A 23,748-nucleotide genomic window follows, 5' to 3' on the forward strand; every position below is an offset into this window, starting at 1 on the left:
ATGGAATTCTCCAGGTCAGAATACTGGAGTGGGTAGTCTCTCCCTTCTCCAGGGCATCTTCCCGACCCAGGAATGGAACCCAGGTCTCCCTCATTGCAGGCGGATTCTTTACCAGCTGAGCCACCAGGGAAGCCCAGGGGTTTTCTGAGACGTGCTTCTAATCGATTGCCCGTGAAGGGTGAAGTGTGGTGACACAGGCCCTGCCACCACTGTGCCCGCAGCCCTGTGGCCTCCGGGGAGGGGTGTCCAGGAGCTGAATCAGACTGGCACTGCCTCCCCTGTGTCCTGGGCAGGCATGCGCACCTGCGGGCGGCCCCACGGCCCTGCTCAGCCGCCCTCGGTGACCGCCCAGGTGGGCGATCCCAGCCCGCCCCCCCTCCTGGCCTCACGCCCGGGCCTCCCCTGCTCCTCGGGGCCTCTGCAGCCACATTCAGGAAATTCTCTCCCAGTCATTTCCACCCTGTGTTCTAACGGGTTTCCCCACCTGAGGCTACAGAGGATACGGCTAGTTGGTACAGCTGTTTCTGTAACAATCAGCACAGACTTAAAGACTTTAAAGAGCTCAGATGAACTTCCTTCCAGCTCTGGAGTGGGTCTGCAGCTGAAATTGAGGTGTCCTCAGGGCCGTTTCCAGATTCCAGGGGCCATGAACCCTTTGCTGTGGTCCCTCTGGTCTGTTTCCAACTCTCATCTTCTCTGACTCTGACCTTCCCATGTCTGAGAGGGGGTTAGCAGTCAGGTAGGAAGGCCAGAGGTCCCAAGCAGCAGGAGGAAATAAACTGCAAGGGGAAGACTCTTTTCTTTCCCTCCTCTATACAGAATTAAAGAAGGCTTCTTTTAATTCTGTGTTGTCATGACAACAGTTGATTCTGCCGGAACTTAGCCTTGAGCTGCTAATGCCTCAGTAAACCAATGCGTTTTTCTTGTATATGTCTGTTAGTTGCTCAATCGTGTTTGACTTTTTGCCCGCCAGGGTCCTGTCTATGGAATTTCCCAGGCAAGAATAGTGGAGTGGATTGTCATTTCCTTCTCCAGGGGATCTTCCTGACCCAGGAATTGAACCTGGCTCTCCTGCATTGCAGGCAGATGCTTTACCTTCTGCGCCTAAGCTATGTTAGTGAGACTATGTATTTGCTTTGGAATCTGCCTTTAATCAAATCGGTTCTGCCTAAGACTAACCTTTTTCTCAAGCCTTGAGTTGATAGTGGCTCAGCAAACCAATGAGTGTTACTCATGGAAATGTTAAACGATGTTAATGGAACTAAGTATTTGCTTGGAAATCCGCCTTTCTTCAAGACACATGTCAGTTGTCTTATGGCTGAAGGTGACTCTGCTTGTGCCGTTCTATCTCAAAATGCACGTTGTGGGAGACGGACCCGGGGCAACTGTTTCAGTATTGAGCTGTTTCATGTATCTGACTAGCAGCTTGCTGCTGTTGCTGCTGCTAAGTCGCTTCAGTCGTGGCCGACTCTCTGCAACCCCATAGACGGCAGCCCACCAGGCTTCCTCGTCCCTGGGATTCTCCAGACAAGAACACTGGAGTGGGTTGCCATGCCTTGCTAAAAACTAGCAAGGGGGCACTCTTTCTGTCCCCTTCTGATGACTATCTCAGAAGCTGTCTCTTTTATACTTCAACAAAACTTTGCTACACAAAAGCTCCGAGTTATGAAACCTTGTCTCTGGCCCCAGATCCAAACCGTCTTCTCTGGAGGTCACCAGTCCTGGCTCAGCTCATGGCTCGTGGCCGCAACCTTTCACCTCCCACTTTTTCCCAGCTTTCAGTTCAGTTCAGTTCAGTCGCTCAGTCGTGTCCGACTCTTTGCAACCCCATGAATCGCAGCACGCCAGGCTTCCCTGTCCATCACCAACTCCCAGAGTTCACTCAGACTCACGTCCATCGAGTCAGTGATGCCATCCAGCCATCTCATCCTCTGTCATCTCCTTCTCCTCCTGCCCCCAATCCCTCCCAGCATCAGAGTCTTTTCCAATGAGCTTTATTGAGATATAATTAATATAACAGGTTGTGTAAGCTTGCGGTGGTGATTTGATGCATGCACATGTCATGAAATGATTCCACAATAAGGTTAGTGACCATCTCCATCACCTCACATAGGTACCTTTTTTTTTTTTTTTGTGGGGATAACATTTAAGACCCACTCTCTCCACAGCTTCCAAGCACATGGTGCCGTCCTGTAACTAGAGCCCCCAGGTTCTGAACTTAGAGCCAGAATTTGTCCTTGACCAGCATGTCCCTGCTCCCCCGCCCCCAGCAGCGGGTAACCATCAAGTCTCTGCACCCTTTCCCACCCTGCCCACGTGTCAGTGAGGCCACAGGGCTTCCGTCTTTCTCTAGCTGGCTTTGTTGTAGTTGTGCAGTCACTCAGTTGCGTCCGACTCTTTGCGACCCCATGGACTGCAGCACTGCAGGCCTCCCTGTCCCTCACTGTCTCCTGGAGTTTGCTGAGACTCGTGTGCACTGCGTCGGTGGTGCTGTCCAATCATCTCTCCCTCTGTCTGGCTTGTTTCAGTTTGATGTTGTCAAGGCCCAGCCCTGTCATCACAAACGGCAGGGTTTCCTGCTCACGGCTGACGAGTTTGTACGTATATATGCCGCATCCTTGCTGCCCATCCATCCGTCTGCAGACCCTTCGCTGTTTTGTGATGATGCTGCGGTGCACACAGGCACCGGCGTCCCTCTGAACCAGTCAGCTGCCTCCTCCTACAAGGACCCGGCTGTTGACGCTGGTCCTTCCGGAATGATGCCCCGTCTCAAGACCCCTAACTTAACTCCCTCTGAGAAGTCACTGGGTGTGAAGGTCACAGGCTCACACGTTCTGGGATCAGGAGGTGGACACTGAGGAGGGCAGCGTCTCGCTGACCACGGTACGGGTCAGGTGGCCCCGAGCACTCTGCACAAAGTCTCTGTCTCCCCGGGAGGAGAAAAGTCTGCTTACAGCGCTGGGTTGCGTCCTAGACCATGGCCTGCTCTCTGCGGGGACCACTCGGCTGCAGCCCAGTCTTGTCACTCACTGCTCCCTGAGTGGGGCCGGGGGGGGCTGACTCCCCACCCCGACCCCGCAGACTCTCGTCCTCTGCACAAGGGTGGGGCCTGCGTCTTCCTCACCCGGACGTGTCCACAGATGCCCCTCGGGGCCTGGCCGATCCGTAACCCCCCTCCCACGTCTCCCCTGCCCAGTCCTGCCAACCTCTTGCCTTCTAGGCCCCATGGCAAGCACCCTGGACCCCACTCTGATGGCCCCCCGTCTGCCCCTGGGGCCTGCTGCTAAGGCCCTGGGACCCATTCCCTCCCAGGAGTGGAGGCCCCACAAGGGCTCCCCCTGGACTGGGATCCAAGAGGGAGTGCTGGCGGGGGAGGGCCACGTGGGTTGGTGGCTGCTGTGGGTTCGGGGTGGCTGGATGGAGCCCATCAGTCAGAGGCCGACCTCCCTCCTCCGGCCTGGGCGGAGGGGCCCATGGACCGCTCAACTGTGCCAAGCGTGGGTCAGGGTCCCCCAGGGAGGAGAGGGACAGCAGACCCCAGTGGACAACACTCGAGACCGGGGACCCCAGAACCTTGGGTGGGAGAAGTCTGTTGCCCCCACCAGGACCCAGCATGCACCTCCCTGGGGGCAGCGTGTCCCTTCAGACGGGCAGCCTCCCTGCCCTAAGCCTTTTCTATTGGGATGAAATTCGTGTTCAGTAAAGTGTGCACCCCCAGGGCCCAGCTGAGGACCGTGTGTCGTGTAACCTCCACCCAAACAAGACCTGGAGTGTCCCCACCCCACGTGGCCCCCAGGCTTCTTGGTGCTGGGTCCCTGCCCAGAGGGGACCAGGGTCCCACTTCCGCCAGGAATGGCTGTGCCCCTTCTGGGATGTCACCAATGGCACCTGCAGGATGGGCACGTCTTCGTCACCTCCCTGCCTCCTTTCACCACACCTGCATTGATACACATATGAACAGCTTGGTCTTTGTTATCTCTACTATTTTACTATCGGATGTACCACGACTTGTTTATCCATCTTCTGTTCTGGGGCAGCTCTGGTGATACCAGTTCAGGACCTTTTGTTGTTCCAGAAAGCCAGGACATTTCAAAGATTAATGGAGTTCCATCAAAAAGAAGCTGGTTTGAAAAGGATCTCACTGGTCAAATCTGTGAGAATTTGAGCATCCGGAAGAGGGATGCTCAGGGTTGATTGGCTGCACCCAGTTTATGTAAATCCACGAATCTGTGGTGATACTCAAACGAGAGAAAGCATGAGAAGGGATATAGTGCAGAAGTGAAGCCAACTCTTTCTTTTGATTACTGGTGTCATAAGGGACAATGTAACACTGCCCTGCTTTCTGCTCCCACTAGAGTCAGTCTAAGTAAATCACTCCAGTCGTGAGGAAGACCCACTTGGAAAAGGGATGCTGTCTAATGAACATGGAAGGGGGACAGATTAGCAAGTCCCCAGTGTCAGGTGCTGGAAGTGAGCCCTGGGACAAGGTAGGGGTTTGTGATCGGACCCTCAGAGGGGTGAGTACTGGGGACCTGCGCTCCAGGCATTGTGAGGGGTGTGTCTCCTGGACGCTGGCGGGTGTAGGCTCAGTCTCACTCAGAGGGCGCCCAGGTGCTGGTTTTGGTGGCAGGCCATCCAGCCTCTGTGTTTAGGTCAAGCCCCTTGCTCCCTTAGAGAGAGTTTCTGTCTTTGAGGAATGAGACAGGACGGGCGAGCAGAGCAGTGAGTGCACTCGGCCAGGGGACTGTCCCCAGGGCTGGTTTTCCCGAGAGCTGCGGGAGGGGACCTATTTGATGTGAGTCTCGGTCACACAAACCTGCTCTCACAGGAACCGGGGACAGTCGAAAAGGGACTTGGCATTAGCTGGTGTTCAAGAGTCTTTATACTTTTCTGTTAAGTACAGTAACTTAATTTTGGCTAGTCTGGGAAATGCTCTTATTTTTAAAGATGAATGCTGAGGAAAGAGGCATGGTAAGCACCGGCCACCTCTAGGAGGCCTTCCTCCTGTAACTGGCCCTGCTCTTGGTTTGCCAGGTCCTAGCATCACCGCCCCATCCAGGGGACCCTCCTCCAGGAAGCCCCCAGGGTGCCACCCAGGGATCTAAAAGTCAAAGACCAGCCCCGTGTGAGTGCTTCTCTTCCCAAGTCGACAGCCCCTCAAACCCTCACCCGCATTCCCGGGTCCAAACAGCTCTGAAAAGCACAAGTTTTCTTTGTAACTCACATGGCAGCAAGACCCTGTCATGTTCTACTGAGAGGAAGTGGTAGAAAGATGACCATGTTATCAGGGGGTTTCTGGGCTGAGGGTTGTGGTCCTGCCAGAACAGGGTATGCTCCGAGTCCCCCCCCAGGCCAGGCAAGGAGCCCAGGGACGAGGACCAAACCCAGGGACGAGGACCAGCCCAGCGGAGGGAGGCCCCAGCCCCGGAGCTGTGCCTGGCGGTCCCTCAGCTCCCGGACCCAACTCAGCTCTGCAGGACGAGCAGCCGTGGACTCAGGGCCACAGTGACTATTCAGAGTGTGTGGTTCTGCTCAACATAGTTGAATCCGGCAAACCCTTCCATGGTTTAGCAGACCAAAGCTCAGTTAGCTAGCGGGCCTTGTCCCGTTGTGTTCAGATAAGTCAGAGCCGAGCAGCCATGCTGCTTTGGAGAGAGCTGACCGCCCAGTGCAGGGGCCTGGCTCTCTGAGGGTGGCAGGAACTGCACAGAACCCCTGCAGCGGGCGTCGGCCCCCACACGATGGCAGACGAGCCCTCACTCCGGGCCAGCCCCGCAGTCCAGGCAGCCCAGGGGACCCCCAGCCCTTGGGCCGCATGGCCTTCCTCAGCTGCTCCAGGTCCTGGGGGAGGGAGAGGCCTTGTGGACGGAAGAGACTCTCTGTGTCTCCTCCAGGCTCTGCTCCCATTTTTCTGTGTCTCAAAATCTCCTCCAGAAAAAAAAGAGTAGGTGTTTGAAATCCAGCCCCTAAATATGCTCTGCACACATGGAAAATTGCAAACGGGCAGGGCGAGAGGAGGGCTCGGTCCAGAGCGCCCAGGTGCGGCCCCGCCCCCTTCCTCGGTCGCCGCCCCCTTCCTCCGTCCCCTGCATGAAGCACCGTCTGGTCTCGGGTGTAGCTCAGCTTTGGGGACAAAGATCAGTGGCGGAGAGGCTGCGGCTGGTGAAGAGCCTTGTCTCCATGCCACCCTGGCTTCTGCCACGAGGAGGAAGGTCAGCGGGTCACTGCAGCGGGGCGGGCCCTGAGGACGGGGTTCCGCGCCAACACGCCCGTCCCCCAGACGGTCCAAGCAGACGTCTCTGTTTATCCGTGTTGACAGCGCGGAGCTCTAAGCACATCATCAGATGAAATTACCCTGGAGCAGCTTGGGGCTTTTCACGTCTTAGTGACGGGCTTCTATTCTCCAGCTATTTTTAGGGCCATTAATCACCACATTCCCCGCGTGTTCATCAGTGGAATGTCCTGAGTCACGAGCTCTGATGGACAGTTTGCAGGGTGGCCCAGGAACGTGCGTCTGCAGGTTGGTGTTGCGCCGGGCCTTCTGTGGGCCCTCTCCACGGCCATTTGGCTGAGTCACGCACCTGTATTTGTGTCCGATTCCGGACCTTTTCTGCTGGATATCCACTTGTGGTCCAGTCTACTGAGGACAGCTCTGGAAATGCCGTGGATGTCACGTGGCCATTTGTGTTGGCGTTTTTTCCTTTGGTTAAGTCTCTGGAGAAGCTCCGACAACCCCTCCCTGTCCTTGCCAACTGGATCGGGGGTCAGAACAAAACAGAACCCAAACCCAACTGTTGTAGAGTCCAAATCTGTACTGTTCACTACACAACAGCCCAATAATTGGGGAGATGAGTTGTGGCACAGAACAGCGACTTTACTCAGAAAGCCAGCAGACGGAGACAAGGTGGACCAGAGTCCCCAAGAGCGTCTCGGCGGACTTAGAATTCAGGACCCTTTTATTCTGAAAGGGGAGGGCGTTTGGCTGCTTGTGGTGGGCTTCTTGCTATGGGACTCCTTTGTTCTCGCAGCTGCCCACATAGGTCAGGTCACGATGTTCCTGTAAACCTCCAACGGGAAGATGTTATCCTCTGTTCTGCAACTCTTTATCTCTATATGAATGAGAAAGTATTATGCCTGTAAAGGTCAGAGGCTTGAGAGTGGGCTGACCTGTGTATTTCAAGCTGTGGCCAACATTGCTAACTCATAGCGAAGGCGCCGGAACACAAAGGTTAAAGACCTGAGGTGGAGTCGGATCTGTCCTCCCCTTTACACTATCTGCAGAGATGGCACAGCCGGGCCCCAGCCCCCTCCCGGGAGTCCTGCCCTGCCAGCGAGGTGCCCTGGTGGCTCCCACTGTGGGCCGTGTGGAGGGGGCACAGCCCCTGCGGGCATCTGGTTGGCTCCCGGTCCTCCTGTCTCAGCCTGGCCTCTGCTGCGGGCTCAAGCCCCCTTCTCATCCGGGGTCCCGGGGAAGTCACAGCCCCCGCTGGGGGGACAGGCAGGGGTGACACTGAAACACTGAGTCCCAGCCCTACCGGCCTCTGCGGCCTCCGGAGACTGTGCCTCCAAACCCAAGTGAGGAAGAGGCTGTGTCGCTTCCTGAGATGATGTGGTGGTGAGTGAGGACTTTGAAGGGACTTGGGGAGCACACGGCTTTACACAGCTTCACGTCGGGCACTGTCCTTAGGCTGAGCTTTTGCAGACATTTTGATCAAAGATGAATTAAATTGTGTTCAAATTTGCCCAAGTCCCCACAGTCCGGAGATTTCTTTCTAACTTACTGGAAGTTAGTAGCATCATGTTCACTTTTAGTGTGTGTACATTTTACAGGTATGAATAAAAATGGTCACAAAACATCCACTCATCTGAGATTTTATTGGGCGCTTACATCATGCTAGAGACACAAAACCACGTGGGGGCTGGGCGGCCACAAGGGCGGTGCGGGGCCGCAGGGAGCTGCGCTCTCAGGCCGCCAGCTGGTCCCCGGTGCGCAGGGCGGGGGTGCCCAGCGGGGCTGGCCGCGGGGGTGCCTCCTGGGAGCTCTGCAGCATCTGGTTCCTTCTCTCCAGCTGCCGAGCCCACTCGTCGCGGAGCCTGGGGGAGGCCATTTGGGCTCAGTGAGGACCCAGCACACCGGGCTGCCCGAGGCCCGTGCCCGGTGCCGGCCCCGTCTCGTCTCCTAGGGCCACGCCTGCCCACCAGGAAGGGCCCCGTAGGCTCCTCCCAGAAGGGAAAGTGCAGCCGGGGGCAGGCAGGCCCCTGCAGGACCAGAGGCCAGGATGCAGCGCCCCGGCAGGCCTGCCCCACCCAGCACCACAGGTGGGCCCTCGGGAGCTCGCTTCCCGGGTCAGGGGTCTGTGGTTGGGACCACAGCACGACTCCCAGTGGTGACCCGGGGGAGACAGGCCCGCCGAGGGGTCAGGCCCCCGTAGACTGAATATGCCCTTGGGCCCCATGTGAGCAAGGGGTTTGGGTTGGAGGGAGCGGGCTGGGATGGGAGCCTGGCCTGGACCCGCCTCCGGGACTGTGGGGCAAACTGGTGGGAAGCGCCCACACAGGGAGGAGGGCGCCTCCCCCGAGCCAGCAGAGAGGCCAGGACAGCCCTGACCGCCTGGGGATGAGGGCGGAGCTGCTGCTGCCCAGGGGCGGGGCTGGGGGCGGGCTGAGGCCATGTCACCAGCACGTCTCCCCTGACAGGTGAGGCTGTCAGCCCCGCCCAGGGCCTCAGTGACCGGCGAGGCAGTGCTGACCCGAAGCCTGCTCCTGGGACCTTCCCTCATGGGCTGAGACCCAGAATGTCCTGGGCCTGATGGCACATGAAGGACAGGGAGGAGGCCACGGAGACCCAGCAGGGATCCTGGGCCAGGAGCCCTTCAAATGAGGGTTCTGTGCCAGGACCTCCCCCCCCAGGAGGCCAGGGGAGGACAGTGGCCAGCTCTGGGGGCCACACGGTGTGGACAGGAGGCGCCGCAGCCGCACACCTGTGCCGAGTGGCCAGAAGCACTGGATGGGGGGGCAGCATGGCAACCAGACCTCTGGCCCCTGGCAGGGTCAGTACCCAGGCTGAGCCCTCCACAGTAGCCAAGAATCCGCCTTTCCAGCCTAGCTCGCAGGGCAGCAGCTGCTGGTGCTATTTGGGGACTAAGGTTGGGGCCACTTTGGAGGTTTCTGGCCATCTGAGACTTTGTCTTGGTGCAAATTATGTGCTAACATTCCCTCTTAACTGTCCACTGAGCAGGGTCACCTAGGACACTCCCCTTAGCACCCACGGGCCCCTGCATCCACTCAGGAAGAAGGTGGGGTTGGCTTTGAGTCTGTAAGTCAAGCACGTGTGTGACAAGGAGCAGGATGGACTTGCTGATTGGTTGCATCCAGCGGGAGCAAATGTCAGAAAACAGGTGAAATCAGATGAACTCTGCAGGGCAACTTCCTACAGGGCCCTCAGGAGATTGGGAATGAAGGGATGGGGTGATGGAGGGATGGGTGATAGAGGGAGGGGGTGATGGAAGGAAGGGGTGATGGAGGGAAGGGATGATGGAGGGATAAGGTGATGGAGGGAAGGGTTGATGGAGGGAAGGAGTGATGGAGGGATATGTTGATGGAGGGAAGGGGTGATGGAGGGAAGGGGTGATGGAGGGAAGGGTTGATGGAGGGAAGGAGTGATGGAGGGATATGTTGATGGAGGGATGGGGTGATGGAGGGAAGGGGTGATGGAGGGATAAGGTGACGGACGGATGGGGTGATGGAGGGATAAGGTGATGGAGGGATGGGCGAGGGATGGATGGGGTGTTCTTCTCTACCACTACTGAACAGTGATGTGATTCTGAAGCTGAGTTGGCATGGCTGATGTTCAGTGGTTCATACCCACTCCTCAGGTGACACTGATCTGAGGGTGGGAAGCGGGTGGTGGCGGGGTCTCTAGACTGCATCCTGAAGGCTGGCAGCCCCGGTACAGGTGTGTCTCTGTGCCCTCAGGTTGCTGGCACCGAGCTCACCTGTCCAGGGCGCTCCTGCGGATCCTCATGTCCTCCTTTTGCAGTTGTTCTGTGTGAAGCTTGATTTTTTTCTCCCAAAACATCTTTAGCACATCAGCATCATAGGTTACCCTTCCGTGGTACTTCATGGTGTAGCTTTTGCTCATGTTCTGGATAAAGGAGAATGTGCAGATCTGTCATGCTGTGCTGTGCTGGTTTGAGAGCTTACCGATAAGAAGGCGGCTCCACCCCAGACGTTTCCCTCACCCCCTTGCACCTTCCTGGGGGTCAGACTGTCAGGGGGCTCACAGAGCATTCAGACCAGCGGGCTTGCCGCCTTCTGGACTGGTTTCCTAGATTAGGGGAAGTAGCAGTTGATGGTAAATCCCATTTGGGGCCTTTGGGCATTTGGAAACTTAAGTGACAGCAACTTTTCTCTGCTTCTCATGTGGGTGATCCCAGGTGGAGATGGCTGGGGGGTGTGTGGTGCCCACACAGCAGCGGCCGTGCCTGAGCCCCGAGTGGCTGCTCTGTGCGTCTGACCCCAGGACGGCAAAGCACGACGGAAGTGACTAAGGCTAAGTGAGGTCACCAGGGGCCCTGACCCGGAGGACCGATGTCCCTACAGGGGGGTGGTCGGGACACAGACCACAGAGGGACACCCCACGAGGACCTGGGACCCGCCAACGGGTGAGGCTTCAAGGGAAGCCGCCCTGCCCACACCGGGTCTTGAGTTTCGCCTCCAGGATGGCACACGTCACCTTCTGTTCCAAGTCTGTGGTGCCTCCCGGCTCGTCACTGTGCTCACCGTGTCTCCAGCGTCCTGACGTCCGCCCTGCACACCCACCCCTACGCGCCTTGTTCTGACGCCCCGGTGCTGGGTCTGGGCCTCCTGGTGCACTTTTGAAATACACACTGAACAATGCGGGACCCTCACCCTCTCCTTGGGGAACCCACGCTCTGGGCCACAATCCACCTGCTCTCCTCACCCAGGACGGGGTGCCAGACAGCCAGGGACGGCCCTGTACCTCGGGACCCCTGGAATCCCACAGGCCTGCCCACCCTCCGCCTGCCTCCCCTGGGCCTTCCCACGGAAACCACGCTCCCTCTGCTCCGCCACCCTCCCCTGGGGACGGTGAGGGACAGACTGTCCGGCGCGGTCACAGCCTCATGTGCTGGCCTTGCTGCATCACGTCTTCCTATCAAGGCCCCGCATTTCAGGACGCAAGGTGGACACTGGTCCAAAGAAGCCTCACGGGAGATCCCAGACCCCCTGTGGACCCCTGGGACCAGGCAAGGTCATTCCAAAGGCACCCCTGGCATAATTAGGAACTGAGATCGAGGTAAGATCCCGGGGACAGAAAGCGAGGTTTTTCATCTGGAACTGGCTGTTGTTAAAACCTCCGACCGTGGGGACTGCAGGACCAACCAGGCTCCCTCCCAGCAGAGGAGGAGCAGGTTGGGGGCAGCAGTGGATGAAGCCCCCCACCCAATGGTGGCTTCTCTGCTACTCCGTGCTTCTAACCACGCCATGAAGAAGGGGCCCAGTGCGGCCTGCCTCTGCAGCTCAACTCTTAAGGCACGTGTGGGCTTTCAAACCCCCTAAGCTGGTCAGACTTGACCTTGAGAATTCAGTCTCAAGCACAGGTGTTTGTCCTGAGCTGGCGTTTGTGGTGTGGGTTGTATGGTTCCCGTGGTTGGCGTGGCTGGGAGAATCCGCCCCCAGCAGGACCCTGACCCTGCTGAACCGGCTGCCGTTTGTCACGGGGTTTCTCGAGGGGCCAGAAGGAAACTCTCACCCTGGACTCAGGCCCACATGCCAGATGCTCTTGTCTGAAAGGATGGAAAGACGACTTTAGTTAGAGAAAGTCTGCATCTGCGTTTGGTGGGAAGATGGTGAGATGCACAATCTGGGACCTTTGTTAGAAGCTATGGGTACAGGATGCCTGGCCTCTGGTCCTCCAGGCAGGCAGGTCATTTCTCTGCGTCTGGGTGAGGGGTCAGCTGAGCAGAGCTGTGTAAGTGCTCGGCTCCTCGAGGCCAAGGGCCAGGCCACGTGTGGGACTGAGGCCACGGGTGTGGAGACTAGTGGAGCCCCTGTGCAGAAGAGCCTCCCTGAGCCCCCAGTAGCCTCAGAGTACAGGGTCGGGTTTCAGCACCATGCCCGGGCAGCCTGAGGTGCGAAAGGAGCTCCCGTGTGTGTTGCACGCTGCATGTGTGTGTGTGGGTGTGAGGGCCGGGGAGCCACCTCTGGGGCCTGCACGCTGGCTGACCCTTGGGACACAGGGCTGGCTGTGGGCACAGCTGTGGGCAGCTGCAGCCAGAGCCGGGAATCTGAAGGCCACGAGCCCTGGAGGAAGACCAGCCCAGGCCCACGTGTGCACAGCGGGAGCCAGGGGAGGCTGGCTCAAGGCCTGAAGATCTTCCTGTGGAAGCAGGTAGGGGCTGAGTTCCCTGTGACTTGGGGGCCGGGGTGCAGGGCAGGAGCAGGGGTGCCGGCGCGGGAACCAGGAGAAGAGAGGGAAATGACCCGCCGCCCGCTTCGGGGTCCAAGAGCACTCGGGAGACCAGCCCTCTGCACTCGGGCACAGGGGGCTTATGAAAACTAAAGGAGAAGCTGCAGGCTGGCCGCAGACCCATTAGAAACGGCTCTAAGTCTCTGGAGCTGCCTGCTTGCTGGATCAGCGTTTGCAAGGCCATGTGACTAACCCCAGTGCCCCGAGCCCAAGCCTGCACCTGCTGGGGTGTGATGGAGGAGCAGGGAGACATTCGCAGGCGAGAAGGGCAGGGGGTGGAGCCAGCAGGGTCGAGGGCTGGGAGGGCGGCCGTCCCGACCCGCGGGGGACGGGGTGGGGGACAGGCTAGATTTGGGGGCAAGAGCAGCCCAGCTGGGGCCAGGCTCCACTGTGATGGTGAAACTGCAGGATGCCCTGGGCCCCAGGGGAGACCCCTCCTCACTCACGGACTCCGTGTGGCCACCCCCCTCGGCCTGGGGGCAGCCCCTTCCGAGCCCCCAGGGATGAGCCCTGCTCCGCAGTCAGGTCTGCACCGTGAGGACCCCACCCCTTCTGACCGCCCAGCAGGGCCGGTGTCCCTGCAGGAGGTTGGAGGCTGCGCACGTGTGAGCTGTGTGGGAGGTGGCAGTAACAGCTCCGAAACCAGCAGTGCTGGGGGCCCAGATGGTGGAGAAGGAGGACCCTGAGCTCACCTCCTCCCACAGACACTCAGAGCAACATTAGTGAGAGTGGCCAGAAAACTAGCAGAAAGGGGGACCCAGGACTGAAGACATAACAGACCCACAGCCAGACAGGCAGCCGTGGTGGGGACACAGCGTATGGAGAGCTGCAGCCTGCAGCCAGCAACTCACCAGTGGGCCGGAGTTCACAGTCGCAGAGGTTCCCCCAAGGAGCAGGTTGGTCTGAGCCCCTCGTCGAGCTCCTCAGCTTGGGGTTCCTGCAGCAGGAAGGCGAGCTCCCAGAATGTCTGGCTTCCTTTCAGGAGAGCTGGAGGGCTGCGGGAACAGACTCTGCTTGCCAGGCTGGGGAGACCCGGGGTGGGGTGGCAGTCTGCAGGAGCCAGGGTCAGACCCCCGACTGATCCTGGGGTGCCTCTGGGGAGGCGGGGCCCCGTGGACAGCCCTGGGGCACAGATGCTGGCAGCAGCCCCTGTGGGAGGCTTGTGCTGCCAAGTGGGCACCAGCGCTGGCCGGCACCGCGTTGGAGCCCTCCTCCTGGCCTCCGATGCCAGCGGCTTAGCCAGCACGAGCTGTCCGCACCCGTCCTCTCCTGCCCACCACTGGCTGGGCACCACGCGCTTGGGGAGCTAGCCCTGCCCACAGCAAGTCCAGGGGCCAGCACCAGCCCTGGGGGCTCCTCTGGCCCCACATGTGGCTGCTCTCGGTCCATCCTGAGTGCCCCCAGGTCAGCACGTGGGGGGCTGGCCTTGGCCGCCAGTGGGCTGGCCACTGTCCCATGCCCCACTGGGGCCACACAGCTCACTGCTCAGGAGGCCTGCCCTGCCCTTCAGGGGGTCTGCCGCACTCAGCCCCCCATGACAGGAGGGTCCTTGCAGCCCACAGAGGGGCCCTCCGGCAGCATGGAGCTCTGGGGACTGGAGGGGGCATGCCGTGGGCCCCCAAGGACATCTCTCACCTAAGGCCTCTCATCCAAGACTGGGAAGAGTAACCAAATAGCCCAACACATAGAAACGAACACAGAGAGTTAGGCAAAAGCAGGACGCAGAGGACCTCAGGGAAAGAACTAAACAAGGTAAGGGTCAGCCGTCTACCTAGGAAGGAGCTCACGGTTACGCTCACAAAGATGCTCATGGACGCAGAAGAAGGATAAACAGTGAGAACTTCAACAGGGAGATGATGTAAAGAGGAACCAAACAGAGCTGAAGAAAACAGTTGCTGAAGAACCCACCAACACGAGAAGGAATCAACCGATTCGATCGTTCCAACAGCAGAGGAAGGGGTCTGTGATCTGGAAGACGGAGTGGTGGAATCATCGGAGCTGAACAGGAAAAGGAAAAAAAGAGTAAAAAATGAGGCTAGTTTAAGAGACTTCTATAACAACATCACATACAGGGGTCCCAGAATGAGAAAAGAGGGGAAAAGGAGCAGAAAACTTCTTTGAAGAAATAGTTGCTGAAAACTTCCCTGACTTGGGGAAGGAAAAGGACAGCCAGGTCCGGGAAGCACAGAGAGCCCTAAACAAGGACAACTCAAAGAGGCTGGCATCAGCACATTATAATTAAAGTGGCCAAACTAAAGATAAAGATAGAATCTTAAAAGCGGCAAGAGAAAACCAGCTAGTTACCTACAAGGAAATGCCCATAAGACCATTAGCTGACCTTTCAGCAGAAACTTTGCCAGAAAGAAGTGATGCTACATGTACTAAGCGATGAAGAAGTGATGCTACATGTACTAAGCGATGAAGAAGTGACGCTATATATACTAAGCGATGAAGAAGTGACGCTACATGTACTAAGCGATGAAGAAGTGATGCTATATATACTAAGTGATGAAAGGGAACCTAAACCGAGACTACTCGACCCGGCGAGGCCATCGCTCAGATCTGAAGGGCAGAGAAAAAGCTTTACAGACGAACAAAAGCCGAGAGATTTCAGCACCACTAAACTGGCCTTACAAGAAATGTTAAAGGGACTTCTCCCTTTAAGTATGAAAGAAAAAGAAAAAAGACTCAGTGGTAAAGGCAAACATCAAGTGAGAGTAATGGAACAGCAACTTATAAATCTAGTAGGAAGTTTAAAGACAAAAGCGTTAACGTCATCTATGTCCATCATAAGTGGTTATGGTGTAAAATGAGATGTCAGCAAGCTAAACGTGTGGGGGGTAATAACGTAGGGTGGTTAGAATGCATTTGCACTTGAGGTCATCAAATTAAGTAGTCACGTATTTCTACCGGTTGTTATATATGAACCTCATGATAACCACACATCAAAAGCCTGTAACAGACACACAAAGAAGAGAAAGGAATTCAAACATGATATTAAATAGTCATGAGGTCACAAGGGAAGGAAGCAAAAGAAGCAGCAGCAAAAAGAACTGCAAAAGCTATCAGAAAACAACTAACAAAATGGCAATAAGCACATACCTATCAATAGTCACTGTAAATGTCAGTGAACTAAATGCTCCAGACATAGAGTGGCTGAATGGATGGAAAAATAAGACCCATCCTGCCAGATGCTCACTTGCACTATAAAGACACACACAGACTAAAGGTGAGGGGATGGGGAAAGGTATTGCGTGCAGACAGAAATGAAAGGAAATCTATTATATCAGACAAAACAGACCTTAAAGCAAAAACTGCAACAAGGCATGGAGAAGGCAATGGCACCCCACTCCAGTGTTCTTGCCCGGAGAATCCCATGGACGGAGGAGCCTGGTAGGCTGCAGTCCATGGGGTCGTGAACAGTCGGACACGAATGAGCGACTTCACTTTCACTTTTCACTTTCATGCATTGGAGAAGGAAATGGCAACCCACTCCAGTGTTCTTGCCTGGAGAATCCCAGGGTCGGGGGAGCCTGGTGGGCTGCCGTCTATAGGGTCCCACAGAGTTGGACACAACGGAAGCGACTTAGCAGCAGCAGCAACAAAACTTAAAAAAAGTATATTACATGATGAAGGGGCCAATCCAGTAAGAAGTTATAACAATTGTAAATATGTTTGCACCCAACATGCTGTTGCTGCTGCTAAGTTGCTTCAGTCGTGTCCGACTCTGTGCACCAATAAAATGGATAGCTTAGAAGAAATGGGTAAATTCATAGTGTTAATAACATACAATCTCCCAAGACTGAATCAGGAAGAATTAGATCAGGCTGACTACCGGTAATGAAATGGAATCAGCAGCAATAACAAACAAACCAACCACAAAAACTGCTGGCAAATGAAAGTCCAGGGCCAGATGGCTTTACAGATAAATTCTACAAAACATTAAAGAGTTGACACCTGTATGTCTCAAACTAGTCCAGAAGATTAAAGAGGCAAGAATGCTTCTTAATTCATAATATGATGAAGTCAGCCTCACCCTGATACTAAACAGACCCCACACAAAAGAAATGGGTCAATATCCCCTCTCGGAATGGTGAGGACCCCGAGGAGAGCATGGCCCATGGCCAGCCTGCCCGCCACTGCCCTGGGGCCTCAGTCTCTCCTGGTCGCAGCCCAGCTGCACACATGAGTGTGGCCCTGGGCCTCTGTGTCCGGCACACACGAGCATGGCCCGGGGCCTCTGCAGCAGTGACTTCCACACGTTCACGTCCAGGGGAAGCAGAGCCTCGGCCTGCCTGGATGCAGGGCCACTTCATCAGCCTGGCCTTTTCCTCTCGCCGGCCTGCTGACCTGAGTCCAGAGGGAGTGGGCTTGGTGGAGGAACCGCTCCTTGTGAAGGCTGGCCTGGGCTCCAGCAGGCTGCAGGAGGAGGGGGCCGCCTTCCATTGTGAAGGCCCTTGGTCTCTGGATGTGGGCACGCCTGGTGTGCATCTCCCCGAGCCCTGCGCTGCCCTGGGAATGCCGGCCGTCTTGGGGCTCAGGGAGTAAACAAGGGGGCTGTCTCCCCTCCCGGGACAGCCCTCCACTCTTGAAGTTTAGCCTGTGAGCCTTTGCCTAGCCCCCCTCAAAGATGCATCACCCTGCTGGGGGCTCCAGAAGGTTCTGGAACCAGGCCCAGGCAGCCAAGGACAGGGACCAGGAGCATCTTCCAAGTGCTTCTTGTGACGTCACAGGGGTATTGCTGCCGCTCGGGAGGCAGGAGCGAGGCCAGCCTGTGAGGGCCGTAGAGGTGGGATCTGAGGGGGCGGGCAGGTGACCACTTTGTGGGGGCCCTGTAGACCAAAGAGGCTTAGAGAGGCAGCAGTTTGTCCCCAAGGGCCGAGTCCTCCAGAGTCAGGGCAGCCAGTGATTACGTGGCAAAAGCTTGGGCTGACAACATGGGAGGGCTGGGGGTGCTGAGCGCATGGGCGCATCCACTCCACGGATGGCCTCTCCTCCGGGAGGACGGGGCTGGGCGCTGCGCTCATTCAGACCCGGGGGGAACCTGGCACTTTAAGGGGAGCTCGGCTGCTCCTCTCTCTGGGGCTTCCCAGAGACACGGGGTCTCAGAGCTCTCACCCCAGGGAAGCCCAGCTCAGCAGGGCAGCCCTCCAAGTCCTCATAGAGCAGGAACACAAGCAGACGGACAGACAGACAGACAGACAGACAGATGAGGCCACCAGAAAGCAGGGGGTGGTGGACACAGACCCACCGCAGTCGGCCCTGGGGTGGGAAGCAGGGATAGGGAGGCTGGGGACGGGGTGTCCGGAATTCTGAGTGGGAAAGGCTGCGGACGAAGGCAAATAGACCCCCAGCAGACGCACATGTGACCCAGCTCCCACACGTGCCCACGGCGGGCTCACCCGCATCAGCCGGGGCTTACTCTGCGGTCCTTCCCGGCTGCTCAGGCTACTCCTGCGGGCGGGCGTCCTCCTGTGTCCCCAGCGCCCGGGCTGAGTCTGCCCCTCCCCTTTATACCGGCGCGGTGACCCGGGGCCTGGCGCTCGCTCAGCACTGGGAAAGACGAGCTGCCTTCCGTCCGGTGGCCCCTGGAGGCGCGATGGGCCCCGAGGGCAGTGGGGAGTGTGCCCGCACTGGCTCCTGCAGGGATCGAGTCAGCACCGCTTTCTCCTCTGGTGGCCTGCTCCTGGGAACCCTGGAGGCTGAGGTTTAAAAGAAACAGCTGTCATCAAACCCCCTTTATCCTATGATGTGTGAGCGAAGGTCTCCAAACAGTACAGGATTAGCTCTTAGTAAAGCAGCCAGGCGTAAGTAGCATTTTTCTTTTTTAAAACACTTTTGTTTTATATTGGAATATAGTTGATTTATAGCTGTGATAGTTATTTGTAGTTTCTGCTGTATAGCAAAGTGATTCAGTTATACACATACATATATCCATTCTTTCTCAGATTTTTTTCCCATGTAGGTTAGATCAGAATATTGAGTAGAGTTCCCTGTGCTTTACGGTAGGTTGTGTCTAACGGAGTGTATCTGCTAATCCACAATTTCTAATTTATCCTCCCTTCCCCCAGCTTTCCCCTTTGATAAACATAAGTTTGTTTTCTATGTCTGTCAATCTGTTGCTGTTTTGTAAATAAATTCGTTTGGATCACTTTAAAAGATTCCACATATAAGTGATACCATATTCGTCTTTGTGTATTTGACTTCCTTCATTTAAGGTGATAATCTCTAGGTCCATGATGTTGCTGCGAATGGCATTATTTCATTCTCTTTGGATCCACTTTCTAGAGTAATGAAAATAAAAACAAAAACAAATAAATGGGACCAATTATACTTAAAAGCTTCTGCACAGCAAAGGAAACCATAAACAGAATGAAACAGCAGGATGGGAGAAAGTATTTGCAAATGATGCGACTGAAAAGGGATTAGTCTCCAAAGCACACAGCAGCTCAGGCAAGCGCAACATCAAAAAACCGAACAACCCACAACAAATGGGTGGAGAACCTGAATGGACACTTCTCCAAAGCCCGGGTCTGGGCGGAGGTGGCGGTGGCGGAGGGCCCCCCAGACCTGTATATGTTTTCTGTTTTGAAAGGACCCTGTTTGAAGGTAGAAAATGGCTGCAGTCAGCTGTGTCATGTGGTTTGAATTAATGTAACACAGGGAGCTTTTCCAGGTGGCGGTGGAAGCGTCGCCGATGCGCAGAACAGAGTCTGCATCCTGGGCAAGCAGACATCTCCTCCTCCTCATTTTCCACCCGAAACTGGCCCGTCCTCTGACGGGTGTGTCTGCCTGCTCTGAAGGGCACAGGCTGTTCTTCAGAGATCGCCGCTGCCGCGTTTCCGAAGCCTGCTGTTCCACAGTCAGTGTTAGCCATGGAAGGAGCCTCCGTGGAAGGGGAAGCTTCCTCTGTTAAGCAAGATTGCAAAGAGAGATGCGATACTAAGCACCTGTTTTCCTACAGATTCCCCGTGGTGCCTTTGAAAATCTGAAGGAAGAACCATCTAATCCAGGGCGGGAGGAAGCCCTGGACTCAGGACTTGCTGGCGAGGGTGAGACCTGAGCACTCTGGAGCGGCTTCACCCTGTGTCCCTGAGGGTCACTGTGACCCCACGCATTCGTGGCTGAGTAACAGGAGCCTCACCTGTGGACGTCACCTGTGGACGTCATGGTTGCCAGCCGCTGGGGTACAGTGCAGATTCCTGCACAAAGGTAGCCGGAGTGTTCTGCGTGGTCCTTTGGCATCTGGACCCTCACCCGTGTCTGAATGCCCCAGAGGCAGAAATGCCCCACAGCACATTCCCCCACAGCAGGAATGTGGCAGGAAACCTGTCCTGGGGATGGACAGGGTTCCAAGTCCCCTTCTTTCTACCTCTCCCCAAAACCTGGAGTGGAAAAATCCCATCCCTTCTTAAAAAAGTGGAATTCAAAAAACAAAGCCTTACCTGCTGCTTAAATTCTCTGGGTGATTGCTTTTTTTCTGCTTGTAATTCCAAGCTAGACCCCAAATATTTCTTTGTAAGATGAGATCATTTCAACCTGCACATGCTGATGAGACCTGTCTGCTCCTGGCCAGGGTGACAAGGAATTCGTGGTGGAGCAGGGGCTTGGCCATGTCCTAAAACACGTCTGTCCTAAGGCCACATCTTCACCTGAGTTTTTAACAAGACTCCGTACCGGTCGCTAAGGCTCTGCTTCCTCCTGGGTCCTGGCAGCCACGGCCCACCCCTGAGCCAGAGCTCACCCTAAACGTCCGCGCACACTGCCTTGGCGATGGTGGGGGGCAGGGCGTTCACTGTCTTAGTTGTGAAGTTTCCTGGCGCACGTGTATCAAAAGCTAACAAGCTGTACACTTTAAACGTGGGCTACTTATGTCAACAGTATCCCAAGAAACCTCTTAGAAAACAACAGAAAACGTCCATGGGAGCGGATCCAAGAGGTAAGTGGATGAATGGAAGCCTGAGCCGAGTATCGATGGGCAAGGCGGGGGCTTCTGAGTTCATAGGAAAGAGAGAGAGGGACAGAAAGAGAGAGAGGCAGACAGACAGACAGATGGCTCACGCACAGGGACTTTCACACACTCTAATGACCAAACCCAGTTCCCCTGGAAAATGAACGAGATTACTGTCTTTATTATTATTTCACTTTCGAAGTCTACTGGTTTTGTAATTTTCCATTCCACTTCATTAAAAGGCGTTACGTGATAAAAGGCTGGGAAACCCCAACTCCCCAGGCTGAATCAGACTTGAGGCAGGACTGTGTTCAGACGGGAGTCCTTTCTCTAAGGTGGCCGCAGCCCACACTTATGAGAGGGCGGGCAGGCGTGGGGCGCTCAGGTTTGTGGGTCCACTGCGGGCGCCCAGGGCCTGGGTCCGGCTTCTCCAGAGGTGACTGGACTGCAACCACCTTCTCCCGAGCCAGCCTCCCTGAGTAGCCGCTGTCCACGCTGGAGCAAGGACCCCAATGGTCTGACCCTGGGGCAGGGACCTCAGCATCCCAGCCTGGTCTACAAAGCCAAAGGCGAAGGGAGGGCCTGGGTCACAGACTGAGGGGAGAGGGGCTGGGGGCAGAGCTTACCTGCTGAGCATCCCCGGGCAGGGGAGCCAGGTCTCCACTCACCTGGGTTGCTATTTGAGGACGAGCAGGGCCCAGACCACAGGGTACCACTGCTCCAGGTCCCTGGAGAGGGCCTGCCCCTGCCTCAGCTTGCTGGACGCTGGTGATGTCCAGCAAGCGTCCTGACGACAGGGGGTCACGGGGGTGACTTACAGTGGCACACTGGGGAGGCAGGTGCTTTCCTGCCAGCTCACAGGGCCCAGCAGTGAAAGGACGGGAGCCGGGAACCACTTCACCGTGGACCTGCATTTCACCTGTTAGAGCAGGTGAGCCGACTGCTCAAACTGCATGGGCTCCCCAGGAGCCGGTTAACGGGGCGGGGCGGGGGCGCACACCTGGCCTTGTTTTTCACCAGCCACGCGGAGCTGCGCTAGTTTTGTTTTTCAGGTGAAATTTCATTTTTTAAAATGCACTTTATTGAAGTATAGTTGATTTATAATGTTGTATTAATTTCTGCTGTACAGCAGTGACTCAGTTGTATACATAAACATTCTTTTTCATATTCTTTTCCATTATGGTTTAATCACAGGATGTTGAATGTCATTCCCTATGCTACACAGTAGGACCTTGTTGCCAACTCATTCATTATGTATATAATTGCATCTACTAATTCCACACTCCCACTGCGTCCCTCCGCAGCACCACCATGGGCGGCCTCGAGTCTGCTCTTCATGTCCAACAGTCCGTGTCCGTTTCACAGACCAGTTCATCTGTGTCATGTCTTAGATTCCACCATCAGCTCAGTTCAGTCCAGTTCAGGCGCTCAGTCGTGTCCGACTCTTTGCAGCACCATGGGCGGCAGCACACCAGGCCTCCCTGTCCATCAGCAACTCCTGGAGTTCACTCAGACTCACGTCCATTGAGTTGGTGATGCCATCCAGCCATCTCATCCTCTGTCGTCCCCTTCTCCTCCTGCCCCCGATCCCTCCCAGCATCAGGGTCTTTTCCAATGAGTCAGTTCTTTGCATCAGTTAGCCAAAATATTGGAGCTTCAGCTTCGGCATCAGCCCTTCCAATGAATATTCAGGACTGATCTCCTTTAGGATGGACTGGTTGGATCTCCTTGCAGTCCAAGGGACTCTCAAGAGTCTTCTCCAACACCACAGTTCAAAAGCATCAATTCTTCAATGCTCAGCCTTCTTTATGGTCCAACTCTCACATCCATACGTGACTACTAGAAAAACTGTAGATTTGATTATATGGACCTTTGTTGGAAAGTAATGTCTCTACTTTTCAATATGCTGTCTAGGTTTGTCATAGCTTTTCTTCCAAGGAACAAGCGTCTTTTAATTTCATGGCTGCAGTCACCATCTTCAGTGATTTCGGAGCCCAGAAAATAAAGTCTCCCACTGTTTGCATTGCTTCACCATCTATTTGCCATGAAATGATGCGACCAGATGCCATGATCTTAGCTTTTTTGAATGTTGAGTTTTAAGCCAGTGTTTTCACTCTCCTCTTTCACTTTCATCAAGAGGCTCTGCCGGGGACCAGCCCCGGCTGATCCAGGGTATTCGAAGGAGAGACGGCGTCGGCGAGGATCAGGATACAATAGCTTCAATTAGATATTAATTAAAGATATAAAGAGTAATAGAATAAGGATAGCTCAGTAGGAAAATTCAGTGGAGAAAAGAGGCTGAGTAGCTTGGTTTAACCGGGAGACCAATAAAACTTCAAGACAAGAAGTTTGCACCACTTACGTAGGCCGCAGGCGTCCTTCCGTTCTCCCGAAGGAGAGGAGACACTGAGGCCTCCCCGGTCGGATCTTAGAAGCCCAGGCATAATTAGTAAGCATGGTGGGTTCCGCGCTCCAGATGGAGACTCAACCAGAGTGAGAGAGAGAGCGACATGGGGAGACCAGTATTTCGAGAAACTGATCCCAATTCTTTATTTTCCAGAGTCTGTTTTTATACACTAAGATGTTATACAAAAGTCACGTGGGGACAGCAGTCCTGACTTTTATTAAAGTCAGGTGCTTCACACAAATGTATACAGAGGTCTTAGGGGTGTTACATCATCTTCTGGCCAGGGGGGCCTGCTGACAATTTACGACCCTCTCCTTGTGACAGCGGTCAGTCAATCAGGACACTTATTTCTCCAGGGCTGATTATTCTCAAAACAGATGCCACCCAAGTAAAGTTACATTCCTACAGGGTGAGGGTGTAGTGGGTTTTAGGAAAGAATTTACTTAGCCTAAGGTCTAACGTGATTAATATCAAAGGTTAATTCTATATATTCATTAATGTGTGTAAGGGCAGGGGGTATGGAGACTTAGCAACAAACATTGGCTCAACAAATGAAAAACCCTTCACCAATACAATTTCTAATCAGCCCATTATACTTATACTAATAGTTTTCTAACTTCTCTAAAGAACCTGTTTTTAGAAGGTTTAAAGCATCTTGTGCCTCTCACGGTTGGGAGGCTGTGAGCGATCACATGTGGCCGGACAAGCCTGTCAGGCAGGCTAGAGAATCTTCAGAGGAGTTTGTAGGTTAAAACACTCTTGTCACACCCAAGAGTTTTTATTGACTGGAGCTCTAGGTTAACTCCTTCTCCGAAAGAGGTGGTGGGGGACAGCCCCCCGTAAAGTCAGAGATGTAGGTGACAGCACAAAGTAGTAAAGTAGGCAGGCTCTGGTTATGGG

General features: G+C 55.3%; 1 protein-coding gene across 2 annotated transcripts; it reads right to left on the reverse strand.

Annotated features, from left to right (window-relative positions):
* Positions 1-7,856: 7,856 nt before the first annotated feature.
* FAM240C (family with sequence similarity 240 member C) lies at positions 7,857-20,305 on the reverse strand. Of its 2 annotated transcripts, none has more exons than XM_059885308.1 (7): positions 19,936-20,305; positions 17,893-19,399; positions 14,399-14,488; positions 13,342-13,485; positions 11,774-11,807; positions 9,996-10,144; positions 7,857-8,094 (listed from the first exon to the last, which is right to left on the reverse strand). In XM_059885308.1, the coding sequence occupies exons 6-7, from the start codon at positions 10,139-10,141 to the stop codon at positions 7,965-7,967; spliced, it is 276 nt and encodes a 91-aa protein (XP_059741291.1). In that variant the 5' UTR covers positions 10,142-10,144; positions 11,774-11,807; positions 13,342-13,485; positions 14,399-14,488; positions 17,893-19,399; positions 19,936-20,305; the 3' UTR covers positions 7,857-7,964. The 2 variants fall into 2 exon arrangements, with proteins under 2 accessions (XP_059741291.1, XP_024846132.1); XM_024990364.2 differs by lacking the exon at positions 11,774-11,807 and having other exon boundaries at positions 17,893-18,774; positions 18,995-19,399; positions 19,936-20,293.
* Positions 20,306-23,748: the final 3,443 nt, after the last annotated feature.

This window comes from Bos taurus, chromosome 3 (assembly GCF_002263795.3).
Source record: "Bos taurus isolate L1 Dominette 01449 registration number 42190680 breed Hereford chromosome 3, ARS-UCD2.0, whole genome shotgun sequence".
NCBI lineage: Eukaryota > Metazoa > Chordata > Mammalia > Artiodactyla > Bovidae > Bos > Bos taurus.

Bases quoted from the DNA above. Each gene is read 5' to 3' on its own strand.
- FAM240C (XM_059885308.1), bottom strand. From the start codon at position 10,141: ATGAGCAAAAGCTACACCATGAAGTACCACGGAAGGGTAACCTATGAT. The intron at 8,095-9,995 runs GTGAGCTCGGTG...GGCCTCCCCCAG, and splicing joins CGCAGGAGCGCCCTGGACAG to GCTCCGCGACGAGTGGGCTC.